This window comes from Cottoperca gobio, chromosome 2 (assembly GCF_900634415.1).
Source record: "Cottoperca gobio chromosome 2, fCotGob3.1, whole genome shotgun sequence".
NCBI classification, from domain to species: Eukaryota; Metazoa; Chordata; class Actinopteri; order Perciformes; family Bovichtidae; genus Cottoperca; species Cottoperca gobio.
In genome coordinates this window covers 7,950,482-7,978,316 of record NC_041356.1, presented here as the reverse complement: position 1 = coordinate 7,978,316, position 27,835 = coordinate 7,950,482, and the positions used below count along the sequence as shown (strand labels likewise).

At 41.5% G+C, this 27,835-nt stretch overlaps 1 protein-coding gene across 9 annotated transcripts in view; it reads left to right on the top strand.

Annotated features, from left to right (window-relative positions):
- LOC115018292 (interleukin-1 receptor accessory protein-like 1) overlaps nt 1–27,835 on the top strand; it is a 244,447-nt gene that overhangs the window by 136,359 nt on the left and 80,253 nt on the right. For all 9 annotated transcript variants that reach the window (XM_029447269.1, XM_029447274.1, XM_029447272.1 and 6 more), the window contains 2 exons: nt 3,415–3,601; nt 4,700–4,853. In XM_029447269.1, the coding sequence (XP_029303129.1) occupies nt 3,415–3,601; nt 4,700–4,853 (341 nt within the window). The remainder of the gene's footprint in view (nt 1–3,414; nt 3,602–4,699; nt 4,854–27,835) is intronic.

Below are 27,835 nucleotides of genomic sequence, written 5' to 3'. Positions count from 1 at the left end.
TATTTGAACACTTATAGAAGATATTCAGATACACTCTCCATCATGTCTTTTGAAAGTATGCTGTTCATCCCTCCAGTTACTTAAACATATGTTGTTTTTAGCTATATCCCCCATCTGTAGCTGCAGCAGTGTAGCCAGACTGGTCTGGTACATGCTGGTCACAAAGGTTGTCTTGAAAAGAGAAGTGTCCTTTAAAGACTGCATTCATACTCTCACTTCACTCAATACAAAGCATGCACATATTACATAAAGAATTACAGTCAGTCAGGGCTCCTTCCTGACTCACTGCCTCGACGTTAACCTTGCCCGTACACTGCAGACACACACAAGCGCACACACATCCAGTGTGCTGCTAAGTAACACGGTAATGATTCGGCAGATATTAGCAATATGTCTACTGAGCCTGATGACAGTAGGAATATTTCTGTGACGTTTTTAAAAAGCTGCAGTGATGGAGGATGTGCCTGGCTGGATAGAAAAACCATTTAAGCCGATGAGACATTTGGGACGCTGCCATATTAACAATGACAATCTTCTCAAAATAGGCTGATACATACAGGGGTTTCAGTAGTTTGCAGTCTATTGCATGACTCTTGTAGACATTTTAAAGTTATTGCAAATATTTATTACAGAATGATTAGTATTTCATAACATCTGTATGATAAAACTCTATTTAAATTCTAATGATGTGCTGAGTCAAGAGCTTAATGTTATGGTACAGCATAGATCAACATCCTGTATTAAATATTTAAAGGCTCAATATATGTGGTGGGTTTATTTTACGGCCCTGTAATGACATTATTCCCAGGCAACCTTTCAGTAACCTTTAGACCTCACGCCTTGTGATGTACGCTCTGCACTGAGACAATTCTCCGACAACGGTATTGTTAGTTGAAAGTAAGCTCTAATGAGTAATCGCAATTATTTCAGCATCCAATTTCTATTAGAGAGGAGTTATTTTAATTAACAGATTCATTAAGTTAGTTCATTAATTTCCCCACAGGTGCCATGGAGTCTCGGGAGATTTTCAAATCAATTCGACTGCTTATTATTTAATATCAGAGCGAACGGTTGCTGAGTTAAAGGGCAGGTTCCATCTGGTTTTATCGTGTGGTGACGTACATTCATTGACAGTCAATAGAATCAAATTGAAATATGATGGATATTTTTTGTCAGGAGGGATCTAACTAGCAATGGCTTCAGAGATAAATCTATGAATTAACCCACACATTTAACCGCTGCTAAATCTTTCAGTTAGGAGAGACTGCAGTGTTTCTGCCAATCATTATACTCTCAGCAACTTAACTCCTTCCTGACCAATGCACATAGTGTCACTGCATGTCCCGCATATTACAGCTCAAGTCCTCTGCCTGCCCTCCAGCTGTATACAGTAGCTGTCAGCCTGAGCCTTCTCTCAGCTGATGTATTCAGGATGCTATCTATCATTGCCACGACATTGCATAGCCCCTTCAGTTTGACACATTTGACAGACACTGTCTGCCATTAATGCCATGGTATCACCTAGGTTGTTATCGCTGTATCTGCAGTACGCAGAGTGTTCCACGAGCGCTGATTGCCTAGTGTGTAGTACACGGTTAACTCACTTCAGTATTCAGTAGTAGGATCATTTTCCTGCCTTCTTCTTTGTATAGGCTTCATGAATATTATACCTTCTCGGTGAATAGTCACGAGATCACCTGGCTCTGTAGCTCAAAAGGCATCATGATTGATGTGAAATGTTGGAAAGACATCGTAGGACAAAGTGTTGGCCCACACCATCGATCACTCTTGCGGAGCAGATGACACAATTCTCTCTCTCTCTCTCTCTCTCTCTCTCTCTCTCTCTCTCTCTCTTCCAGTGGGCAAGTTTATCAGTGCTGCCCAGAATATTTAACAGGGAAGAGAGCGCACCCGTGGGATCTCATTTGCACAGGTGTCCATCTGGTAGAAGTTGTCTGGGATAATCTCCACATCATGTCACATTTGCATCCGGGCTTCATGAAAACGGCACGCTCGCTGAAAGCAGAGCGCTCGGCACTGGCCAGTTCGTATGGCGAGGGATTGTTTGCCGACACTGTAGCTAAGACCAGTGTGTGTTGTACTAATCCACGAGGCAGTTAATGCTGCGCAATTATGTAAGGATTTAACATGTTTGTAATTGTTTGTTGGTTCAGCTCAATTTGTGTAACCAGCTTTAGTTGGAAAATTAGCAATGAGATTTTCCTAAACACTGCCAATTTGTTTGGTCTTTTAACCAGCAGGGATTTGCTGCAGTCAGGCTGGAGTGCTTGTCAAATATGACATCTTATTAGCCACTGTCAGCAAAGAAAAGGTGCTCTTATTCAATGCATTGATCGTCAAGGACCTTTGATTCTGTTCCCCTCCTTCAAATAACACAACTTTCCCAGTGAATCAATCTATTCATTGACGCCCCGTGTTCTGTTAAGAATTACGCATTGAGCAGCAGATCCAATCTCAAAACCGCTGTCCCATTAATGACCCAAACAGGAACGCTGTAAATGCTGAGCAGCTGTATCTTTACCTCTCATGTGGCTGTGACGCATCACTCTCCTGGGCAGGAGTAGATATGATCAGATTCTGTTCTACACATGATAAAGTTCAACCCAGATTGGTTTAGCATTTAAAGACATGTGTTCCCAATAGAGGGGCCACACAAATCACTGAAGGTATTCTGCCATATCGAGCATTAAAATAAAATGTTTCTTCCATGTATCTGTGAGCCCAGGAAAGCATCTAGTCTTCAAACATTACAAGTAATCTGACATTTTACTCCCCTTCTCCCTCACGTTATAAATTCTCTTCTTTATGTATATGACCTGAGCAGTTGCAGTACATCAATTGTCGCAAGTAATTTTCTGCTAGCTCGCACTGTATCTGCTTAACACGTGAAAACAAAAGGCTCAATCAATCTTCAAGTGCTGTTGACATTCAAGGCTGTTGCTCCATGTTACCACCCGCGTCCCTGCCCCTTATACACACACTTGTACACTATATAGAGTGTATATACACACACACACACACTTTCAGTTGTTCATTAATAGTTTGCAGAGGTAGGCTAATCATGCATTACTGGTATTCATACTGGAGCGGATGAGAAAACATTTTAAGAATCTCTAATTGTCTGGATTAAGGGTCATATCGGAAATGATGATTCTACATTCAGCACTAAAGGACAGTTATCGACCCCCCCCCAAAAAAAAAAAAAGACAGAAAATTATTAATTGCTTTCAACAGGGAGGTTTCTTTACCTCTCCCTCTGCGGCATTTAGCGATTCGTGGAGAATATATGTGAAACCACAGATGTTTGTTCTGTTTGCAGCATCTGGCAAGACTTCAATATGACATGAACTCATTTCTTTCTCCGACTGATTCATTAACTTTGTATTTTTGCAGGAACTCCACATACTGCATGAAGGTGTCCATGTCTCTCACAGTAGCGGAGAATGACACAGACCTCTGCTACAACTCCAAGATGAGGTTCTTTGAAAAGGCAGAACTAAGCAAAAGCAAAGATATCAGCTGCTCGGGCATTGAGGATTATCTACTGCCAGGAGTGGAGCCTGACGTTGTGTGGTACAAGGTAAGATGCACCCTTATTGTTTGCAGTGTGCAAATTGTCCATCACCTGAAACCCATCATGAACAATTTTAGAAATGGAATCTTTCAAATGAAAAAGCTTCTTCACAGGGAGTTGTTTTATTTTTCTGAAGAGTATCCTAGTTCAGGTGCAGCTACATATCCATGTCTTGTTTCCTCTTCTTCCTCACGGAGAGTCGTGACGCCAACAGTGTAACTGACCCAGTCAGACCTCCCGTGTCCCACAGGCCACTTTGATACCGATGTTAAGTGAAGCTCGGGGGCCAATTCATCAAATGTTAAAGTGTGCTGGATTAGTCGGCCAACAAGCTTCTTCCTTTTCCCATTGAATCGAATTAAGATGGCAGATAATGACTGTGGGCTTCACACCCTCTAGTTATTGGCTTTGGCTTTATCAGTGGGGGCTGATTGAATTCTGCGAGGCCTGTCTTGGACTACAGCTTCGAAAACCAACCCACAGTGTCCCAGTTTCCTTTGCCTCAGGTGTTCTGTGGCCCACAATCTGCCTATACTTGGTACTGTAATGGGCGACAGTGGTGGCCAAGATCACCATGATCAAAAAGGGTTATTTTTGGAAGTTCGGTAACAGCTTTTGATGCTTAAGTAACTTCCTGTTTACATACTTTATTGCTTTTGATTCGGTTGCGCTTAAGATGTTACCTTGAGTCTTTACTAAGACATTTCGAGACATTTCAGGTATCGACGGTGCAACAGGATTTAATACATCACTACTTTGAAACTAGCAAGTAGTTACGAAGAACTTAGTGATGGATCTCCAAGGAGCTAGTGCAACCCAGTCCAGTACAGTAGTCGAACATCCATCCAATCCAAAAACTCACAACTCATTTGAGAAGGTGTGTGCATGGTTACAGAGGTCTCTCTACAATAACTATGTGGAAAGCTTCTCTTTTTGACAGCATATTTAGTAACATAGGACTCTCTATGGACTTAACCTCAATATGCTTAAAGCCCAGACTATAAAGTCTCATGTCAAGAGTTACACTTGAAAGCCAAGAGTGTATTTTCTTTATTCTGACATTCTGTATCCTCATATTCTTTTCCTGTGTGTTATACAATAAAGGAATGCAAGACAAAGCAGTGGAGACAAACCGTAGAAAGGAGGAGGGACACTCTGTCCATCAAAGAAGTACGGGAAGATGACATTGGAAATTACACCTGCGAATTACAGTTTGGGAACTTTGTGGTACGGAGGACTACTGAGCTGTCCGTCACAGGTAAAGAAGATTTCCGTACATTTCTTCAATGCTGCAAATCCTTTGATTGCAGAGTAATTTCTGCATACTTTTTTTTTGGGATGTTTAAACACTGTAATTTACTGTAGGAGGTGCAGTAAACCTCAATCGCTGCAGTGCTTGCGACAGCAAAAAGGAATGTCAGTAACTGCACACTGAAAGTCTCAATGCAAACCTATTTATATCGAATGCATTTCAAAGCAAAAGTATTTCCACACAACACTTATTGTCATTGTGGCTCATGCCTTTGTGCACGGTGTCTGGTGATTGTTTTCTACAGATTAGTTTTTTTACACTGTGGTCTCGCGAAAAAAACAAAAAAAAACGTGGCTTCAAGACGTTCTTGTTACAGAAATGAAGCTTTTTAAAGCTGATCCCTGCACCTTTTGCCAAAGTGTCTCAGTCAATAGCGTCACTGTCTCTTTGTGACTGCTAGGCTGCTTTAATTGCTAAGTAGTGGAATTTACACAGAGCCACCTCAGCACTTTTTCTTAAGGCTGTTGAAATATTTAAGCTTGGGCCTAAAGTGGGTGACAGATTGCTTGCCACTGACACTGCCACAGACACGGTTGACACAGCAGGCACAGTGGATAAGGAGAGCCCAAAATGTACGACTTAATTATGCACACCTCTTCTTTTTAGGTCATAGGATTGGAATTATTTCTAGATGTTGCACTAAGAGTTTCAAAATGCTTCTTTGAATGTGTGATAAATAAACAGCAACACATACAGTGGCTAATATTGACTTAAAAATTGTATTTTGATAGCGTTAGCTTAACCACACTGCCAGCTTTGAATGTAATGCATCATCAGAGAAATAATAAAAGTATCAGGGCCACTTATATCACTTAATCGTGGATTACGTCTGTAAGAGTACGAACAAATGCAGGATGACGCAGACTGAAACAAAAGGGAGAGAAGTGAAGGCTTTGGACGGATAAGAGGGGCTGTTACATTTCAGTGCAGCTGCCATCGTGCAATGTGGGTGTCAGGGTCAGACATAGTGTTTGCTGTAAACTGCTACTTGATTACACTTTATAGTCCCTTTAAAGAGACACAGACAGACTCCAGCGAGGGGCAAGCTAAGTCATAAATCATTTTCTCACCAGCCTCAAAATGTCATGCTGGGGGGAATAGTCTTAATCTCTCTATCTACTTTGGAGACATTAAGCATTTCAAAAGAGGTGGCAAAAGATGATTGATGATTGGTCCATGGCATTTACGATTTTTTTTTTTTAGACTCTTCCACCTGTGTCTGTCTGGGTTTACTCCCACATGCGGTTTGCCTGTAGGTGTGAACACGTCTCTTTTTAGCCTTTTGTTAGACCAGCGATCTGTCCTGAATGCCCAGTGCATGCTGGGATAGGCTCCACCCCTCACAACCTGCAGGATAGAAAATGGATGAATGAATATAAATCAAGTTTATGTGATGCTTTTAGTGATTGCAACATGGACATTGAGGTCTAATTAAAGTAGTAGGTTATAAACTGTACTGGTACAGTAGTTTATTTGTGTACTTAGATGACCAAAGTTAACTTTTACTGTAAGATACGATGTTGCCTTGAGGTACCAAAGTGTTTTACAAGTCCTCATTGTTCTTTCTGAACTCGGAGTGGTTTTTATCTTTGGAAAGCAACGCCAGCGTTCACTCTGGTTTCGGCTTGCTTGCTTTCCTTTAAGGCAGAATTGCTTTCCTCCTGAGTTTTGGGATTATTTGTTTATTTTCTGTCTTCGATTGAAGAAGTTTTGAGTTTTTCGTAGGTGGTGTTTTCTTTTGTGCAGCCACGGTGGCTGTAGTGATCATGCTAACTACCTAATTCTTTTGATCTATATTCTATTTCTGTCTGCTGTTGCGGCTTCAGTGCACATGAAACGCATCATGTTCTATAAGGAAGGGGATTTTGTTCTTTGAAAAAAAGAGCTTCTGTGCATGCTGTTTAGCAAAGTATTTCATGAACTGGGTTGAACCACTCTACAGGCGTTAACACTTTCATTTGCTCGTCAACAATTAATGATGCAACACCCTGTCAGTCTACAGGATTTCCAGTTTCCCTCCAAAAAGTTTATTTTGATAGATCCTCTGGTTTTATATAGAATCAGTGTTCTCCAATAGTTGTAACACTCGTTTTTTGTGGGTGCAAAACACTCAAGTTTGTCTAATCTTCGTAATTAATCATGATAACCAGCATCCTAGGGATGAATTGTTTAGGTAATTGATAGCCATGTATCCCCATTGTATACACATCTAGGCCAGTGAGAAGAAGTGTGAAATTAAGAAACTTTATCTTTTATATGTATATAATTACTTTCTGAGCAGCGCAGAATTTTTAGTTCCAGGAACTTGTCCCCAAAAGGTGGAAGCAGAACCTGAATGCAACACGTTACCTTCTTTTTCTATCGACAATAAGTATCCCTTTATGTAATATTATCATCAACCTCCTACGGCTAATTCCAATTCCCCGTCAAACCGCCTGTCACTCCCCTCCTTATCAATAGCACACAGGCCCCTCTGACAGCAGTGCAATGGCACAAAGGTCAGATTCTGTGTGATTATAATGAGCACTACTAAAATCATAATGAGCTCCCTTGCTGGGTAATTTGAAGCGACATTTATTTTTAAATAAATGTTGTGGTTTTATGACTTCTTTGTAAGGTGCAGCGTTTGATGTCTTAGATTAAACACGGCAGAATAAAGCAGCAGTGATGAAATGGATATACAGGGGAGCGGCAGGTTTGGTGTGTAAAATAGACTGTCAGTGTAGCTAATGAGCTGGGACTGATGCTGTTAACCTGCTTTTCTTATTTTTGAACCGGCACGCACTGAGGTGTGGTTTGTTGAGGAAGGGAAGGGGCGAGCATGTAAATAACCAAAATGCCTGAGAGGTTGAAAGCAATCAAGAAAATATCTCTCCACATAAAGTCCCTCTGCCTTCCTCCTTAAACTTACTGATGCACCTGATAATCGCCATGTCCGTAAAGTCTGAGTGTTTTGAACAGACGGATCTGATACTAGCTTTGTGGCTCAGAGCAACATTGCACATACAATAAAGAAGAAAACTTTAAAGATGTTAATAATGACACCACTATAGACTGGTCTCAATCATTGACCCTATTTACACCTGTATGCTATTAGCATGCTTTGTATCTGGATATTTTATCTGGATCAGAAGAAAGTGCACGTTAAATACATTTTAAAAAGAGATTTTTCGAGCGGTCTCGCTGCGGGAGACTCTCGAGGGTCCCTAACGTGCAGGACGAGGGTCGCATGTGAGCTAATACTAGTGTTAGCAAGCTTCTCCTTTAGCATTGATTCACTTTCTACCTCATCTTACATTGTAGAGTTACCTTGAGAGTTGTCTGTATTGCTTCCTTTGACTTGGGACACATCATGTTTCTATGTCCTGTCTAATTTACAGATTGCGATTCAATTACAATGTGTACAGATACAATAATGTTATATAATAACCCAAACACTTATTAATACTAATTCAAAAGCACAGGCTCAAACCAGACATTGTATCCTGATCTTTGATCTTTGGCCAATTATATGTAGATGTTTATACATAGAAACAGATTAAAATGTCAAATATATTTACTCACTTTAATGCTTTGTATTCTACTTTTACATATTTTAGCATTTAGGCTCGTCTTTACAGGAACACCGTGATGCTACCATGCTACCATCGTGTTAGCGAGCTAACAAATCATTCACAATATGAAAAACATTATAAAATGTTAACAGGGCCTCTCTGTCCTTGTTACTCCTAATACACAGTTTACCTCTTCAGTGCTGCATCTCATACACCTCTATTCTGCAAGGTGCATCTCCTGCCAGCACCATTTGGTGGCCATTACAAATTTCCTCTCCCATCCCTGCGTTGACTCATTAGCATATGAAGGAGGTTGGAATATAATTGGCCCTTTAATTGATGGAAGATAATTAATCTGGCCACCGTGCTGGCGGGAAAAGAGGCGATGATACAGGGGCGAGTGGATTCAGAAAGTAATCCCTTTTTTTCACCTTGTGAATTAATACATGTGTAATCAGCAGGTGCTTGATGAGGTTTAGTCATTTTTGCATCTTTTTCTGTCATAACCTTTTTGATATTTTGTCACTTTAATAGAGAACATACTTATAAATAAAGATGAATCTTGTCATTATCCTGTAAATCTTCTGGGATTTGAATGCATCGTCTCCTGCTGTGGCTACTTCAGCTCTTGGAGCGTGAGCTGTTCATTATAGCACGGCGTGGTTAACTTTCTGAATTTAAATGTCTTTGTGTAGCCATTAGATGTGTATTTGTGACGTTACCTCCAAGAAATGCACGTACAGTTCTCAGTGCTTGTTTCGTTTTATATATGTCATACCCTTGGTATAACATTATGATCTTCACTCCCTCACGATGTTCTGAAGCCTTTTAAAAAGGTATTTCCATTATTGCATTTGCAAAGTAATTAGCTCAAAAATAACTGCCTTTCATGACCATAACTACAGTATGTTTCCTCTGATGACAAGTTTTGAGCACTTTGTTAAATATCCGATACGGTAAACTCGATCAATCAGTCGCTTATTCATCAATCAAGAACTTACGAAGCTACAATAGCATTCATTCCAAATCCTTTTAATGACCACGTCTGTTCAATTGTTTCTTCGTTACATGCTCCGCTATGTTCACCAGCTAGTCGCTAACTTTGTTTGTGCTGTTAATGCCGAGCAGGTAGCGTTCAGTGGGTTTAAGAGCTCCACAAGGGATAATTATCCGAGGGTCAGTGAGCAAAGCCTTTCACCTGCAGTCATTTGTTCCATTGTTGATGCAAAATATTGATTTAAGCAGCTTTAAAAAACTATATATATATATAGAGGTTTAACCTCAAAAGAAAAGGCAATCATATGTTTTATATTTAAATGTATTTTGTTTGTATTTAAGATGTTTTGTGCAATTTGGTCTTAATGAGGTTTTTATTTATTTCTTCCACTTTGGGAGGGAACAACACAATTGACAACTGATAATCTTGTATAATAAATAAAGTGGCAGAGTGATAAAGGGTGCACCTGGATTGAAGAATGGACACCAGCATGACTCATAGTTTCCTGTCACCATGCAGAGTCCCTGCTTATGAAATGCACCTGAGTGAAGAGCTCTTAAAGCATGACGGATGGGTTTATGTTCAATTGGAATGATTCTTTATTTTATTTTTGCCCCGCTGCTTATTTTCCTGAATTAATGAATGGAGGAGGGTCTCTGGAGAATATAATCAGGACATCCCATGCACATTGTATAGGCCTGCCTGTCGAGAAAACACTGAATGCAAAGAAAACTGTAGGATAATGCAAAGACATGGCAAGGTGTTTTTGTTATTGTAGTGTTAGTATTTTAAAATTTACGATAGCATCTTTTTTATCACCTTCTTTTTCTGCCTCAGCCCTTGTCTCACTATTTGTCACGTCCCACCTCTGCCATACTCTCATACCCCAGTCAAGACCAAATATCAATCAGAGGTGGAAAGCAGAACCTGAGGCTTTCTTTTACAGCCAATAATAGAAAGTCTCAAGCTGCGATTTGACACTGGCCTTGTCTTCTTCCTCTTCTTCTTTCACTGCCGCCAACTAAATTGTATAGTTAACTATGGGACCAAATTAAAATCTTGTTGCAAATGGACATAGCCATGATAACACCCTTCAGGGATCCCGATGACATATTGCAACATGAGGTATCTGACAGTGCTAAAGTGAATATATCAATGCAGAATGAGAGAAACATCCGACTTTGTCGTGCAACTGGAGGTTTTAACAGAACAAGTTGTTATCACTGAACCAGATTTAGACTGGAAAAAGGTCAATGGCATTTCTTATTTCTATTCAATAGAAATTGATGTTTTTCCCAAGCGCTATCTTCCTCAGGCTTGTTTCTTTTAATACAATGTCCTTGACCTCCACTGAGAAAGTATAGACCCCCGAAAGGGATTTTGAAGGGAAAGAAATCGAAGGTTTGAAAAAATCATACTTCTGTGAGATCTCGCAAAAACCTTAAATATGAAGACAAGAATAAATGAGTATTGAGTATTAGCTAGCTAGCTTACTCCCCGCTGCTAGGAGATTACCTCGCTGGGAGGAGAGCAGGCGGCAGCTCTGGAGAAAGACCTTAATCTATTCAAACCTGCACTGGAACACTTTAGAGAGCCTGAGTGGCAGCGACAGTTATCTTTGATTCAGCGTGTTGAAAGTCGTTACCTAAAAGTCATGTGACAAATTTTCCTAATGGTTGGAGACGGCGGAGGTTATGACGAAATTATTTCAATTCATTACTCGTGCTGCAGTGAAGATTAGATAGCTGGGGGAACTAAGATGCAGCTTAATCAGTAATAGCAGGTTCTTGAAAAAATATCTCATGATATGATATAGATTCATTGTTTTAGTTTATAAAATGTCACAAAATAATGCAAATTAAATTCCATCACATTTAGAAGATAACTACCTAATGGCAAGACCGGGTCAAAATGCACTGATCAACCAAGAATGCCTCCATTCCATACTTTTGCTCTCCTCTGTACTTTTCCCCACATGTCACACTTCCAGTCAGCGCTGTATTTCCCTGTGTCCAGCTGTTTGCCATAACTCCCATGTTTTCAGCGATGCCCCCATCCCCGGTGGTTTGGCAGGCTGTTTGTTATGCGTTCCCCTGCCATCACCACCCAACCCGGCGAGTCAACTCAACCCTGTGCTCTGATCAATCCAGCAGCAGTGTGTGTACACTGTAGTGCGCACTCAGCATCCCGGTGGGCTTCCACCTGCTGGCGCCATCAAAGGAGCAGCTCGCAGGAGATGTGATTGCCGAACTTGCAGCAGGGGGAGGAAGTGGGCGAAACAGGGGAGAGAGTATCTGAGCATGAAGCATCTGCAGAGCACAGTGTTCACAGAGTGGAGTGGTTACTTGGTATATCAGGCTGTAATTTTACTGAAATGTGTGTATAGCTGTCAAACATGTGTTTTGACTTGCATGAAGAGGAGGCTTCAACGTGAATCCCTGAGCTAAAGACGACATAGGTACAGAGCTCCTGTATCCCTGCAGATTCTAAGGTCAAATATCTGTTTGTGTGGTATTGTTTGCTCCTGTGAAACAGTGACAGGTAATTGGCAACATTGTTTCTGGATGCCTGTTTCTTTTGGCTCAGCCATGGCAGATCTGAGCCCCATGAACAAACTGCAGAGGAAGAGCTCCAGGAATTAGTTTGATTTGGCCAGCTTTCCACAAGGTGAGATGACTTTGATCAGTCTCCCCTTGTTTGATGAGTTGGCACTTTCTGGGCACAAATGCTGTTTTAAGCAAACAAAGGACTATCTCCCTTGGCACAGGTTTTTGGGACACGGGGCTAGCAAAGGTGGACTGGACCATTTAATGCATTTTTAGTGCGAAGTATTTGCACACTTAGAGTTGTATAGAGGTACAAATCATCATCAGGAATGGGTAAATAAAGTATCGAAAGACCGTCTCATGCTGCGGCGTTTCCTGCCATCGACGTGCATGCTGCATGTTTCCTCTGTGTTTTTATACCTTGCGCAGTTATTTTGATGTATCAAAGATTGAGTAGCGAGAATAGACACCCGTGTAATCCTTTTTTGTGTTTGCGTCTCTCCAATTTTGGCAGTAGTGGCATTATTGTCGCGTGTACTGTAGAAGCAGCCCAAGCTCCCGCTCGAGACATATTATGGAACCCAGTATCGTTAGAAATTGTTCACAGAGGGCGATTCTGCAGTGCATGATTTACATCCAATGGCAGTGCATTTGCAATGTAGGAAGTAGTGTGCCCTTTAAGTAATGAAGCAGAAAGTAAAGTGCAGCACATACTGAGCGTGTCATGCCATACAGAGACAAGTCATAGTCAGGGTACAGTAGCAGAGGGATGAATCCACAGCTGGAGAAGGTATAGGACAAACTGCCTGAGGAAATGATTCATCGTCACACCCACGTCTCTATTTATTCACATGTGCTGCTCATCAATGCACAAAATGGCAACAAAAATGTCGGTTGCTCTCCTTGATTTTGTCATCGTGACAGATCCGCTTGCGCTGGTCTTTGTGAGCGGGCGACTAAATCAGCGTGAAAATAGAAAATCTAAACCCGAGAACAGTTCTGAGTGAATATTTAACGAAAACCTCTTTGCCTGAGAGACGCAGTCTTCACGGAGCAGGTGAAGCCGAGCAACAGATGTGATGCCGGTTTGAACAGATGGTGCAAAAATGCAAAAAGGTCAGGTGGTCTGGTGCCTGTGCTGCAGCTCGTAGATTGGGCTTTTTATTTATTTTTATATAAAGGAAGACAGAATCACTGACAATAATCCCCCTGCATGGATGCACGATCAAGAGCTTACAGCCCTAATTACTAACAGTGGGCAGCGATTTGACCGATATAATGATGCTTTTAAAATTAGACAGCTGGCACTGAACTACAGAGAGGAAATGTATTCTGTCTGGTAGTATCTATTTATTTGTACACTATTAATAAGAATGCACAACTTCTTCCTCCTTTAACATGATTCACCCACAAAGGAGTTATTCCATCTGATTTAGGATATCTCCACCGACTGTCACCTGACATCTTGTCTAATATCAATCAATAAGCAAACTGTGCTTACAAATGCTCCTCTGACACACTGTACGTCTGGGATTGCTAATTAAGATGACGTGTTACATAATTAATGTCTTCGCTCTGCTAATTAGCGCTTACTTAGTGCCTTAGCTTTGGAGATGTGAAAATCAGTGCTAAACTAGTGTTAATTTAATTCCACACCACAGTGATGTGGAGCAAGTTATCAAAGTAAGGGCTTTGGGAAACCGAAAACGTTTTATCACTTTGAAAATGTTTAGTTTTTGTATTATGTATAATGCTTATGGCTCCTCTCAAGGCCATAAGTACATGTGTGTGTGTGTGTAGCCTTGGAAGATGTTCTCCACCTCTTTTCCTGCCATCGCTATCTCTGACAGTTTGTAGAAATGTCCCATCAAGGACACTTCAGCCACATGTCAATCCCCTGATTCCACCAGAGAGATAAGAAGGTGGGATGGGACTGCTGCATAATTTATATTGAGCAAAAATCAATTTTGTGGCATAAATTACTCTGCTGTTAATTAGTTGCAGATTGGTCTTTTAGTAAAGGTGCATTCTAAATTACTTCAGGGAGAGACTCGCTGCACCGAGACAAGGCTGAATTGTTCAGCTGGTGATCATTTCACATGATGTTATGATGGGAAATTAGGCCGGTTTCCTTATTCGGTATATGACCAAAATGTTTTTTCAGAAGACAAAATGGTCTCTATTAATAGAGAGTGTAAAAAAGATCATTAATATGTTCAGTCCCTCTACTGGTAAGGCAGGAAATTTACGGAGGGAAATGGAAGCTTGTGTTAGTGCAGTCAAGTAAATCTCTTTGCTCCCTACTCCCCCATCCGCGCTCCTTCACACGCTAACAAACACCCTTTAAACTGTACACACACACACACACACACACACACACACACGCCACCACACAAACCACCCTCGGTCAGGGAGATTGCTTACCAGCGCTTAGTTCAGTGGCGATGCCCAGTTGGGTCTTGATGTAATGGAAATTGATTGCACTGCTCCCAGGCTACACTGTCATGACAAGTTATTTTAATGGCACTAAAGCGGGCTTATGTTGAAGTTTAAAGGAGGGGGCGGACGCAGCACAGTGACTCGGGGCGTATTTACAGCGTTGCAAGGCTTTTTAAAATTTTTTTTATGAAATAGCACAATGTTTCTGAAGAAAAAATAAATATAGACGGCGAGTGTACAATGAGAGATTGAGAAGGAAATGATGGGTCGTGGGTGACAGTTCAGAGCAATGGTTCCTGCCAGCTCCAGAGTTACTAACCTCAGGAGTGGACGTAGTGAGCAAGGAAAGTTACTATTAAAGAATGATTTGTGCCGGTCAGTGTACACGTAGGTGTCAGTTCTATAATGCTATGGTATAGAACATACAAGCCATATACTGTGCACGCCTATTTATCCTCGCAGTAACCTGCCAAGCAGGGAGGATGGACATTTTCCGCCGAGATGAAGTCTGTTGTTTATCGGCCTCACGCGGGTAATGGTTGCAACACAAGAGTAGTGACAGACAGAATTTACCAGCTTCTCCTTGTGCCTTTGGTTATTCTTTTCTTGCTGACTTAGAAAGAAATAACAACAATAAAGATGGAAGTTTTAGCCTTCTGCCATTTCTTCAGTGATGTGTGTTCACAGGTGAGGTCATTTCCTGTTAACAAGTTGCATTCAGGTAACTCCTGGCGGAGGTCATCTGTGGCTTGCTGGGGTGTGCATGTGTCTATTGAAGGAGACTTGGCTGTTCTTTGCCATGGGCAATCTTCTGCAGAAGTTGTTTACTCTGTCTGCCATCCTGTTTCCTCTTCGCTTTCTTTCCACTGTTTTTTTTTCTTCTTCCTTTTCAGTATGTTCAGTTGCTATGTAATAAACAAAAGTATTTATATTCTAAGCAAAATACATGCAGGACATAACGATGAGTACTCATAACACGATCAATTCCTTATTTATTTTATTTTAGTTTCAGATCGCAATGTCCGCATAATAAATTACGATGGCTCATGCATAAGCTCTTCAAGTAATGTGTTTCCCTCATGTTTTGTCCGCAGGCCAATTAAGGCTCACAGTGTGACAGTTTGGCCAAATCAAAAGGTCCCCGCACTGCTTGACAGCTAAAGCAGCCAATTAAAATCCTGCGCCCGGGCTGAAACAGCCGTCTCCGCCCACCATGAGTGATCATAACCACATATGTGGGTTGGACGGAATCCGTGGGTGGTGTATTGATTGCGATGGTGAAAACTGATCTGGCGCTTTGGCCCGAAGGGGTGATGCTGTCACGCTCAACAGTGATGAAGGTATCAAGCCGGGTTTTGAGAAAGGTTGCAAGCGGACACATGCACGTGCATGATTTACGTTGTCACTGTCCACTGCAACAGTAATCCTCATCACACAGGTCAGCAGAGCCAACACCTCACTCGCATACTGCTTGATCATCTGAACAAGTCCGGAAATTAACTTTGATGTGGAATGTCTGTGGGCGAGCGGCTCAGGTCCACGAGGGGGGAAGAGGGGGCTGGTCAGCTGCGTCTGTGGGCGAAATGTGTTTGCCACATGCAGAGATATGAAAGAGAGAGGAGTGTGTGTGAGAGAGCGATAGAGAGAGAAGCCACCCCCACATTCTCAATGAGGAGACACTCGTCTCCTTCAAATATGCTTAATTCATATTCGACTCACATGGAGTTGTGGGCTTATAGAGCTAGATTTAATACATCTCGGCTCTCTCTGTGACATATCTGGAGCATGTCTAAATTATACTGTAATTTCATTGAACTATCTCTTACAATATGTGCAGGGGCAGACCTATCATTAGCACTAAGTGCCCCCCTCTGTGGCTTTACAAAGTGCTTTTATCTTTGTGTTTCTTCCTTTTTATGTTACCGCGTACACTGTTTGTCACAAAAACTGTGAGCTTTTTTTCGAAACTGTCGTTAAGGCTGCACCTGTCAATATTTATTCATTTTTAACAATTGATCTAATTAATATCTGTAATTTAAAGGGATCCTTTTTAGTGGCAAACCCCACTGTCACCCCCACTCTCAGCTCTATGGAGGTAATTAACCTCTTCTAACTCATTGTTATAGTTTTATGAAGCGCTCATCAACTTTGTTACCGGCAGCTGTTTTCAGTGAAAAGCCTCAACAGTCAACAGTTAGCACTAGCATGGGAGGAAAGAGCTTATGAGCCAGATTCTCTGTAGTTTGAGACCAAAACAGAGCGAACGCGAGAGCTAATATTGCTCTTAAATATGTCAGGTGATGCTGCTGCTGTCTGCGGGATGTGCAAACAGACTATTGTTCAACACATTCACAACTTAGCAAGTCATATCATATGTCAGGTGTTGTGTTTATATCTTGTTCTGCTGCCCACAAGTGGTAAAAAACAACAATTAATGCAGCTTCAAAGTCTCATCAAAGTAGTACTAATAAAAGAAATCCCCCTAGAGACGTAAACCAAGTAGTGTAGTCACAGTCTGTTTCTTTATTGCGATTAACATCGTGAATGTCTTAGTACAAGACAAATCATACAACACAAAGTCACTTAACAGGAACAAAAAAAGCTGACTTTAATTTAAGACTCTCATCATAATAAAAACAAAAAAGGCCATAAAAATAAACCAAGAAGGATGTGAGGAGATCTTACAATGAGATGTTCATGATGGCAATGAAAAGCGGTTTCTGTGTGACCCCGACATGAAGGCAGTAGTGCTCTGTCCTAAATGGCCTGCAGGGGTTGCTGCATAGTTTTACAGGAACGCATGTTGTGTACAGTCCTTGTATGCGTTTCCATTGGAGGCCATGTTGTCATCTTGGAAATCTATTTATATGTTGACATTTGTGCAAATGCTACAGACATGAATGATTTCTATGTATCCTTTAGCTACTATGTGGTAAAATCTGCTTCTGTTACTGAGAATATTGGACCAATAGCATCTCACTGGACTCATGTTATATACATTCAAAGTTTCTGCTAGAGTTAACCTTCAGTCCGCCTGCATGTGGAGCTACTCTGACCAGACTGACACTCATATTGCATATGCTGTCAGTACATCTCTTCCTTTGTTCCTCCTTTTTTCAAACACTCCTCTGCCAAGACTTTTTAATTCAAACATAAAAAGCGACCTTTAACTTTGACCTTTATGAGGTGAAACACTCAGTTTTATATTTTAGTGTCAGATTTTGTTAAGACTGTAAGTTCCACGGAGCCATCAAAGAATTCTTTTATCACAAATTTAAAGAAAAAACTCACATTATCCTTCTTAAATATTAGCATAAAATGTTATGTCAGATTATCATGACCTGACGGGCATTTTACGAGGAGAAACATTATTTTATACGGTTTTTTCAAGTGAGAAGAATAGTGTGCAGGTTTTTATGTCAACTTTTTTAAAAATATTGGAACTATATGGAACAGAAAGTGCAGAAAGTCTCCAATATTTCACAGTTATGTCTGCATGTCTTGGTAGAATAACAATGTGGCATTGCGAACAAGAAATATGAAAAATGCCTTGCTTGTAATGGTTGCACTCTATTTTTGCAGAACCCTCAGTCTCAGTTTTCCAGGGGCTTAAATCTTGCATAAATGTCTCTCCCTCTTTCCTTCATCTATGTATAGCACTTCTCTCCCCAATGACTGCAGGGGATTTAAAAGGTGAAATCAATGAAGGTTCACAGCTTTCACCTGGCTCATTGTAGTTTATGGAAAGAGCAGGCTGTCGTCACATTGTGCACACTTGTGGTGTTACACTGTCGTCTTTAATTAGTGTACTTTCATGCCATTGTGACACGGCTCAGATTTGTTCATCAAGCCTTAAAACCCCTTTTCTTTTCAGAAACAAAGAAAGGGTGTTTGCAATACACTGCATGTAAATCCAGCATCTCTCAGCTGAGCAGTACAGTTAAGGCCCTGCAGCTCCCTTGGGGACAACGGATTCAGGAGGGTTAGCGCAAACCGACGATGTAGGGCACCACAGTGGCACAGCTACCCCGGCTGGCACCCGACACCAACCACTGACCTGTTTAAACAGCTGGAACGTTTGGCACTGCCTGCCTCCGGAGATTTGCAGGGCCACTGGCAAAGGGGTTGAGAGGAAGGAAGAGGGGGTGTGGGAGGGGAGAAGGAAGGGGGATGGGAGGCATTGTGGCGGAGCTGGGAGGAGGGATTCATAGCTCGGCAATAGGGGACCACTGTGCAGAAATGGCACCAAGCAGGAATTAAACAGGTCGCTGGCAACAAGTGGAGGAGGAGGAGGTTGGAATAGAGTTCAAGTCCAATATACACAGATTTTAATAGGGGGCTGGCCAGTTTGGGGATCACTTTGGATTGCGACTACAGGACAAATAATAGATTGTTGAGATGTCTCTATGCCAACTGTTTTGTTTTTCATTAAGACAAAACAAGTGTGTGTTTTATAGGGGTCTAGGCTGCGTGTAAGGGGCGTGGGAGGTTACTGACTCTCACGAGGGAGCACCTCGCCGCTTGCAGCAGGGGTTTAACCAAATCAAAGCAGTCACTGGCAGGAGGTTGAGTAGGACAAATTGGCTGCAGTAAAAATAACTATGCTGCTGTAGCTTTACACGACCCTGATCCAAACCCAGACCCTGGTAGACCTACCTAAGTGACGCACATACATTCTTAAAGAAAAGGGAACCAAGGACGGTCAAAATCAGCCGAAAATAGGCCCAAGGTAATTAGACCCGATCCAAAATGTTGTCCATCGGACCCAAACAGAGAGAGAACACCAACACTGGCAGCAGCATGATGCGCCATCAATCAACAAGCAGCCGAGGTCAGAAAACAATACGAAGAATTGTTCCACTTGTGCATTAGACATATTGGCACGGACTCTACCCCGACCCAATAACACTGAATGTTATTTGTAGCCAGTCTGACTCCGATAGTGGTCATTCGGGAACCAAGTGGACCCATGAAGACGTGTAGACTGCTGCACATTGTTTAGTGCCAGTGACAGACTGAGTAAGTGTTAACTCAGGGTCACTCAGCCTCTCCTTGTCCCTTGATCACAATCATGTGCCTGCTGGGTCACAGTGTCATTTCGAACTTGCAATGATGATGCAAGAGGATGTCAATGACAGCCCAGGTTCACATGTTGGTCCTCAGCTAGAGGGCTGTATGGAAGGTTGGATGTGTGTGTGTGTGTGTGTGTGTGTGTGTGTGTGTGTGTGTGTGTGTGTGTGTGTGTGTGTGTGTGTGTGTGTGTGTGTGTGTTCGTGATAAGGAAGGTTGAACTACAGTAAGAGGACAAGGTTGAGAGACTGGTGAGAAAGAGTGAGACAGGATATCGGGATATTAAAATATTATCATATATAGGAGGGTCAGTGTTCAGCATTTGAGGTGAAATGCAGCTGCACAGTTATTGACTTATTTAGAAATTGAAAATGAAGGTAATACTGAACCAGTCACAATGCAATAGCTGCCGAGGGACCAGCAGGTTTTGGCTGCTTCTCAATAGATGATGTCATGCCACCTCTGAGATGCAAGCCTCCTCACTGCTCGCTCGGCCAAGGATTTCTTTTTTGCTTATGTAACATCCATTTGAGAGCTTTGTATTATTAAACACGATCATATCCTTATTTATGGACTTGCTTAAGCCTACTGGTTTAATGATATTTCTATTCAGAGGTATGTTTGTGGCAGCTTTGATGAATAATGCAGAGAGCTTGTGCTATACTCAATGCACATTCCAAAGGATGTTAAAGTGCTGAGTCGAGTGCCACACACATTGGCTAAAACCATTGCAGGCACCAGCAATCGGACCTTGTTAAAGTCACATGCCAATATTTAACCAACCCAGTTTGTGTGACTGGAACGTTGCGACAGGAATCATGTTTGTTCAAGTCCAGTTTGGTTGTATTTGCTCAGAGTTGACTGTATAGAAACAGAGGCTTCACAGACTGTATCATATTACAGAGGTACAGACTGTTATAGCAATAATATGTATCTGCACCTATTCATTGCGTCACCATCACAATTGTTCCCCCGACGCTTAGTATAGATTTCATACCGTGGCCACTAACACACAAGGGGTGGATTGATTGCTGCAATCAAAGTCTGAGGCCCTTTCTCATTGGGTAACATGCCTTCCCTCCATTAATGATGACAAACTAACAGCCGTGGTTACAGCTTGGCCCACACAATACAGTACATCTTTTTTTCCACATTATTTATACGTTTGTTTGTTTCCTGCAGATGTTCTTTGTCCATCTTATACAGAATGTTTATTGCAATGAGTTTTGCTTTTAAAGCTCATAACAGTGGTGTCTGCCAGACAAGCTGACACTTACTGATGTTTGGTTGGTATACACCTTTAAGTGGTTAGTGTTGACATGATGTTATTTACAAACTCTCTTGTATATGAAATATATAAACTGCACGTACAGGCAGTGCATGTTTTGTATTGCATGTAAAGAACAAGATTTGATTAGACATGGCAACAGTTAGTACAGTAGTCTTTGATGAATCACCTTGCTGGTTGAAACTAATGTGTGCTTAGTATAACAATAGCATGTACTCTCTGCCCGATAACTAATTTTACATATTTAAATGCATACATTCTTGTTACCAATGAATCATTCCCTCAGCTGTCTTCTGGTACAGTAATGTGTCTTATGCTTAAGTTTTTCTTCTTCTACTTCACGTTTGTACTATTACTTGTAACCAATATTGCACGGAACTACAAGTAAACATACTTATTGAGCATGACATCAATATTTAAGCATAATTACACGTGGAATTGACGCGATGGCACATCAAAGTACCGAGTACATTTGGTGTTTTGTGCAGCTCTTGTTGTTATAAAGTGACTTATTGTGTTGGGATTCCTAACAGCACAATTAAGCATCATTACCCACCATCACTTTCATTGGGCTGTGAACGAATGGAAAAATTGAAGTGGAAGTAATCGACCAGTTAAGCATTAAGCTTTTTACGTTTCGAAATGATCGTAACACAGACAGTAAGTTTAAAAATTTGATTTCTGTCGAGCTTGTTTCTGTAATATAATTTGATTGTGCGATTACACCGACGATAACTTTACTGAAGCACCGTCCCTCTAAACAATCTCCGTTAGAAGGTTATGGGGATCCTCATTATATTGTCTGGGATGTGAACTTCCTGCAGCACAGGGTAAATAAAAAAAGTAATCCTCAATACAGATGAGAACTCCAAGATGTGTGATCTGCCAAGCTAAACAATGATATTATAATTTGTCCTGGGAAGCGTGCAGTAGCACAAAAAAATAAAATTGAGCTGGAGGAAGCAACTTGTAAAATCTTAATTAAAAGATTGTATCAGACATGGCTTTGCTTATGGAAAATAGGGAAATAATGGACTTAAAAGACAAGTTTCTACAGACGGAGCAGAGAAATAATTCACTATGCTGTGGTAGCTGCAAAAGGAGAGAAGTTATTTGCCGCAGGGAGAGAATTGGCATTTTTAATATCCACAGCAATGAAATCTCAATATAGAAACTGTGAAGCTGCAGAGTGTCATTTGGCATAAGATCCTTCATTTTCTATATTTTCCTCTGCTGTTTGTCTCATTTTAGTCCTCATTATGGCAAAAAAAACAAAGTGTAATTAACGCAATCATGATTAATTACAGCACACAGCCTTGGTTTACACATCTGCCTAATTGCAACTTTCTTTCACTTTATTTCAAATGTTCAAGTAAGCAGAACTTGTCACATTAGCAGTGCTTCTTCTCTGTTCTCTGCTCTCCTGCCCAAAGTCTATTCTCTGCCCTTTTGTTTCTTCAACTTTTCCTCGAACATTTAAAAAAGACATTCCAGCTAAACAGCCCCGCGCTCAAATACTCCCACACATGTTACTCCCACCGTCCCCTAAACAGCAGCCGTGTCCACATATAGAAGTGGAAGACGGACATTTTGGAGGATAACATGACAAACAAAGTGGGAAGTGTAGCACTGCCAAAGGCAACCTGCCAAGCTGATTCCCACAGCGATGTATATACATAGTGGTGCCACTATTGATTGCTCTGAATACATTTATTGAGGGAAACCAGAAAACAGGCAAATATGGGGATTTATGACAGCTAGCACTTAAGATTAATTCACTTTTTAATTACAGGGAAGTACATAGGTATTGCCTGTCGAGTAGTTAGATTTAAAGCTAAGACAAATGGCAAGCAATGCCTGCTGAGAACGCAGTATATGGAAGAAAGTGTATGAATCAATACGACATTTTTCCTCGTCTCTGCCTCGTAGAAATCGCCGGCGTCTGTATTAGATTCTCTCGCATATTCAAGCTCATTGGAAAAATGTAGAGATCTGCTTCACGCGTGTGGTTAAACTCCATTATTTCTTTTCTTTGCCTTGTACAAACTCTGTTCTGTAAAGTGTCAAGCTGACTATTCTTTACACCAACCCCCTTCATGAATTTCCTGTTACATATTTTCCATTCTGTCTTTTTTTTGTTGTTTTCATGCTGCAGGAATACAATTCCCCTGCAGAGGAGAACGCTTCCCAGAATGTTAATGTGTTTTGTAGGCCATTGAAAGGCAGAAACCTGCAAATTAACACAGTTTAGTGCGTTTGAGCCTGAGACGACCATCTCCTGAGTCTATTTTCACACCAGAGGCACTCTGCAGACGAGCTATTAGGGTGTTTAAACGGTAATCAGAATTAGAAAAACTTTATTGATCCCCGGGGGGGAAATTGGGTTGTGTTACAATTGCTCCATTCTAGAAATATACAGTCCAAAGAGAGAAAGTATAAGAAAGAAGTATTTAAAAATATGTGCGTTATACCAAAATATGAACAAAAATGAATACGGAAAAACACGTATACAACAATACAATGACAGACTAAATAATAATAACCTGTGTGAAAATGTTGGATTTCATCTAAAGAGCATGAACCTGAAAGTTTGATCACCTGCACGTGGAGCTCAGCATCACACCTGCTGCCTCGTCATCATTCATGAAGGCCAGCTGGCGTTTAAGCCTCAGTCAAAAGTCCCATGTTCTCCTGAGTGACGGTGTAAAGGGCAGCACTCAACGAGGTGTCGTGTAATCGTATGTGATTAATGACCCCTGCAAGGACCTGTGTCAAACTAGCATTTTTATTTTTTAAACAGAGGCATGTACGGAGGAAGCACACGCACCTGTTGCTATGCAACCTTATGTAATAAAGAGCTTTCCAATCCAATCAGGAGGCAAACGGCAGTCGTGTCAGGCAGGCAGTGTCACATGCTTACAAAAACGTATGCTGGGAAATGAGTTCTGAATATCATTTCCCAAATAAAATCTGTTAGACCTTGTTTTAAATCCATATATTTCTCTTGGTATTCCGTGCTGTGCTCGCTTCACGGGCACTGTTGCACTGTATCATTTCTGTTGTAAAGGATCATCAATCAACGTTTTCCTTAGCATCCCCAAACATCTGCAACCCTATTTTAAATGTGAAAACCTTCCTATACGACACATTGAGTCATTTACAATGTACTGTAGCTTATTTAATACCTAAACCTCTCCTCGCCCTGCTTTCAAATGGTTGCTTGAGATAAAAGGCCATGATGGCAATCAGCAACGTGTTAACCCAGCTGGCTTTCCTCCTTCAACTTCCATCAGTAAGCATGTTCACGCCCAAGCAATGACCCATACCGCCTCCCAACACACACGCTTTCCTGTCGCAGAAGAAGCGCCAAACAGCATCTTCACATCTCATCTCATCTCCATTTTTTTCTCTTCTCAGCTCCCTCTCCCACTCTATCTGCTGCGAAACCCTTTTCATAAAGCACCCCAAGCTGTCTTGTAGCTCCACTTCTATTCCACCAACATCTCCTTCCTCTCTGACTCATCCTCAACTCCACCCCTAAGGGATATTTTAGGCCATGCGGCTTGAAACATATCACCATCCCTCCCACCTCCCACCCTCCTATCACTGAGTGAATAACACGTTTGTGAGGCGGGTGGCCCCCACTGAGGAAACAGGTGAGTAATGAGTACAGGCCTCTCTAATTAACAAGCAACTCTTTCTTCACCATGCATGATTAGCTGAACATGATCCATGTGTGGACAGGTTTTCTTCAGCGGTGCAAATATTTACAACGATGCACGTTTCTAAAAGTGTGCATCGGATCCAAATAGACATCTCATTACAGCTCAAATCTGAGTGGACCATATACGAGCACTGTGAGTAATTATGCGGAGTGCCTTTCTCTTTCACAGCCGTTCACTGGAGAGTGAAGTCGCTCCAGCTATTCCCAATTCCTGCCGATGATTTATATGATTTCCCCTGATGTATTGTGCCATCCTTTGGGCCCTCTCATATTCAATTGTTCTGATGGATCTCCTAAACCAACACCTTTTTCAATAAGGAAATATCCCCTTATTATGTTCTGTTCAGGGTTTTCTATATTGGTATTTTTTAACAAGTATCCTCGGAGAGTATCGCGTTGTCATTTCTTTAGGGTTCATGTTTTTCCCAATAGTATATTTTTCAGTTCTTTCAAATATCACCATTTCAGCTCGGGGAGTCTACCAGAGCATCTAGCTCATTTTTAACAAGCAGCATCCTCTTTCAGATAAAAGATTTATCTTCTGCACCTCAGAAATATCCATCATAACAAGTGGCTGCAACTCAACAAAGCACACAAAGGCTCCGTTACATTTCGACTACATATCAGAATGGGTGAGAAAGAATTTGATCTACGTGGTTGGTGCCAGACATGGTGTGGGAGCGGCTGCTCTAATGGCGTTTCCGGTCGCGGCAGTACATAGAAGCAGTTAACATCGGTCCTAACGGGGAAATCATGGAGCAGGGTCAGAGATGAAGATATTGGTAGGTGCAAATTAAACAGTGGTGTGCAGAAGGACATGTCAGCAATGAGGGAGATCGGCACAGGTTCCACGCCTGTCGGATAAGAACAAGCGAATGAGGTCCCAGTGGGTACACCATCACCACAACCTGATTTTCTAGCAACATATGTGTATAATAGGGCGTAAAAATAATGAATCGATGGAAGCATTCTGCCTCGTTTACAGCCTGGCGGTGGGAATGTAATAGTGTGGAGAGACTTTTCCTCAAAGCCAACTGAGCATTTGTTGATCCGTGTTCGTGGCCATAGCAAATGGGTAGTTCCTCATCATCTCACAATGGCTCTGGGAACATGGCAGCAGATTCAATTTACTCCAATAACCTGCACAGTCTACAACTCTAAAGCCAACAGAGCTTTAACAGGAGGTGGACCAGCGGGTTGAAGGATAAAATGGCAGGTGACAAGCAAACAAATGCAGCAACATTTTGTTCCAAAGCGCTTTGTAACACAAGTCTGTCCATTTTTAGAGAGGTCTGGTCTCCAGCATGTTCCCCTCATGATAGTGGAAGCTTACAAACAAGTGATCAATAGGGAAGTAGATTCTCTTTTGACGGGCGTCTTTAATTATTTATCTGATTAAATGTTTGGTATAGGGTTACTGTACAGTACTAAACACTAAAGTGACACTGGAGACTTCCACTTGGCTTCATTATGGGGGTCCAGTGGATAATTCAACCAATCACTGTGCAGCCTGGAATATTACTGCAAAAAGAATAATATTCTGACATGTTGAGACAATTGACTTGTCCTGCATGCAATGCTGTAATCACATTGAAGCGGGAAAAAACACAATATTCTCGATAGAGATTTCCAATTTGCAAAAGAAGTAGGGGGTTTCTGAAGAAATTACAATCCAGGTTTCTAATACCGTATGTACTTCATAGCTCCCTAGTTAAACGGCATCTCCTTCTGCACTCAGCCTGACTTTGCTTCATTTCACACCGCTTGCCTCCAGCAGATGTTTCCGGGGCCACAGCCACGAGCTCCTCCCGCTAAAATAACACTTATTCCTCCAGAACCATAAAGTTTAACTGCCACGCGGCACCATCACAGGCAACAGCAGCAGCAGCAGCAGCGTCGTTGTTTTCATGAACACTGAACTGTTCTGTTCATCTGACTGGTTGTGCACATTTTGTGTGCCGTCGTTGAAATTTGAAAATTGCACCGTTTCGGTCGTGAGGTAATGAAAGCACTTTTCCTGCAGCTTGAGGTCACATTAAGAATTTACAATGGCATTTTTCCAGTCTATTGACCTGTATATTTAGCCATGAAAGAGAAAAGTGCTCTATAAAACCTTGTAAGTACTTGATGACTGCCTCTCAGTGAGTACATAATAATAATAATAATAACTTGACTTATTGAGTTCAATTTGCTGGTTATCTGGAACGGTGATCCATTTATCCCTCCTGCCCCGAGGAAGCCAGTTACTTTTTCAGAACTTTAACAGTCCCTGACAGCTGCTGACAAATTTCTTCTCCTTCCGAGTTCTCAGGAGCTCCCTTCGGCTGACGTCCAGTCTGAAGACATTCTGCCAACTGATGCAACACATTACAGTCCTCCAGTTGCATTATCTCTTTTAGATTCATTTAAATGACGTATCCTTTAATATATCAAGTGTCTGCCGTGATGGTTTGACAAATTCCATTTATAAAAAACGACATTTTTAATGGCCACACTTCAATAATTAGTAATAATATTTAATAAGTTAAACCAGCCGTGATGAGTTGACAGCGCAATTAGATCCTTTAAGATCATTAGTGCATGCGTAAAAAAAAAAAAAGCTCCTCTCTTTGATTTGATTGTCAAATTCAAAGGATTTCTTCAAAATAAAAGTTTACTGAGCCGAACATCGACATCTTGTTGTTGTTTGACAACTGCCTTCATTTCTTTTCAACTCACACTGCATCTTTTCTTTAACAGTGTGAAGCTCACAGACACACACACACCTCCTCTTAATCTATGTCTGCTGAAGTGGTCTTTAATGAGGTGTGAACAGAGGACCACAACCCCCTCCCTTCCTCCTTTTTCATCTTCCCTCTCTCTCACCCTTGAGAGCGACAGAAAGAGACAGACAGAGTGACAAAGACATGCAGCGAGCGAGCGACAGATAGGGGAGGGGGACAAGGCGATGGGAGAGTTAATGGGAGAGAACAAGGTCTTTTTTTTCCTATTTCATTACTTCATCCCCCCATCCATCATCATGCGATCACAGCTAGAGCAGATCACAGGGCCTGTGAGGGACACTTTAAAGATTCTCTCCCCAGCTGATACCAACGTGAGGTTTTTTCGATGTTTATGTGTGCAGGAATGTTTGTGTGTGTGTGTGTGTGTGTGTGCTTCTACTGTTTGCGTGTAGGGAAGCAGGTCAGGCTGGATGTGTTTCTCGCCCCTTAGCGAAAAGCCTGCCCACTCCCTTTTATAATAACCCACCACAGAATTATGGTTTTGTAGTTGAAGACCAGCCAGCTTCACTAATGCATCTCAAATTTGT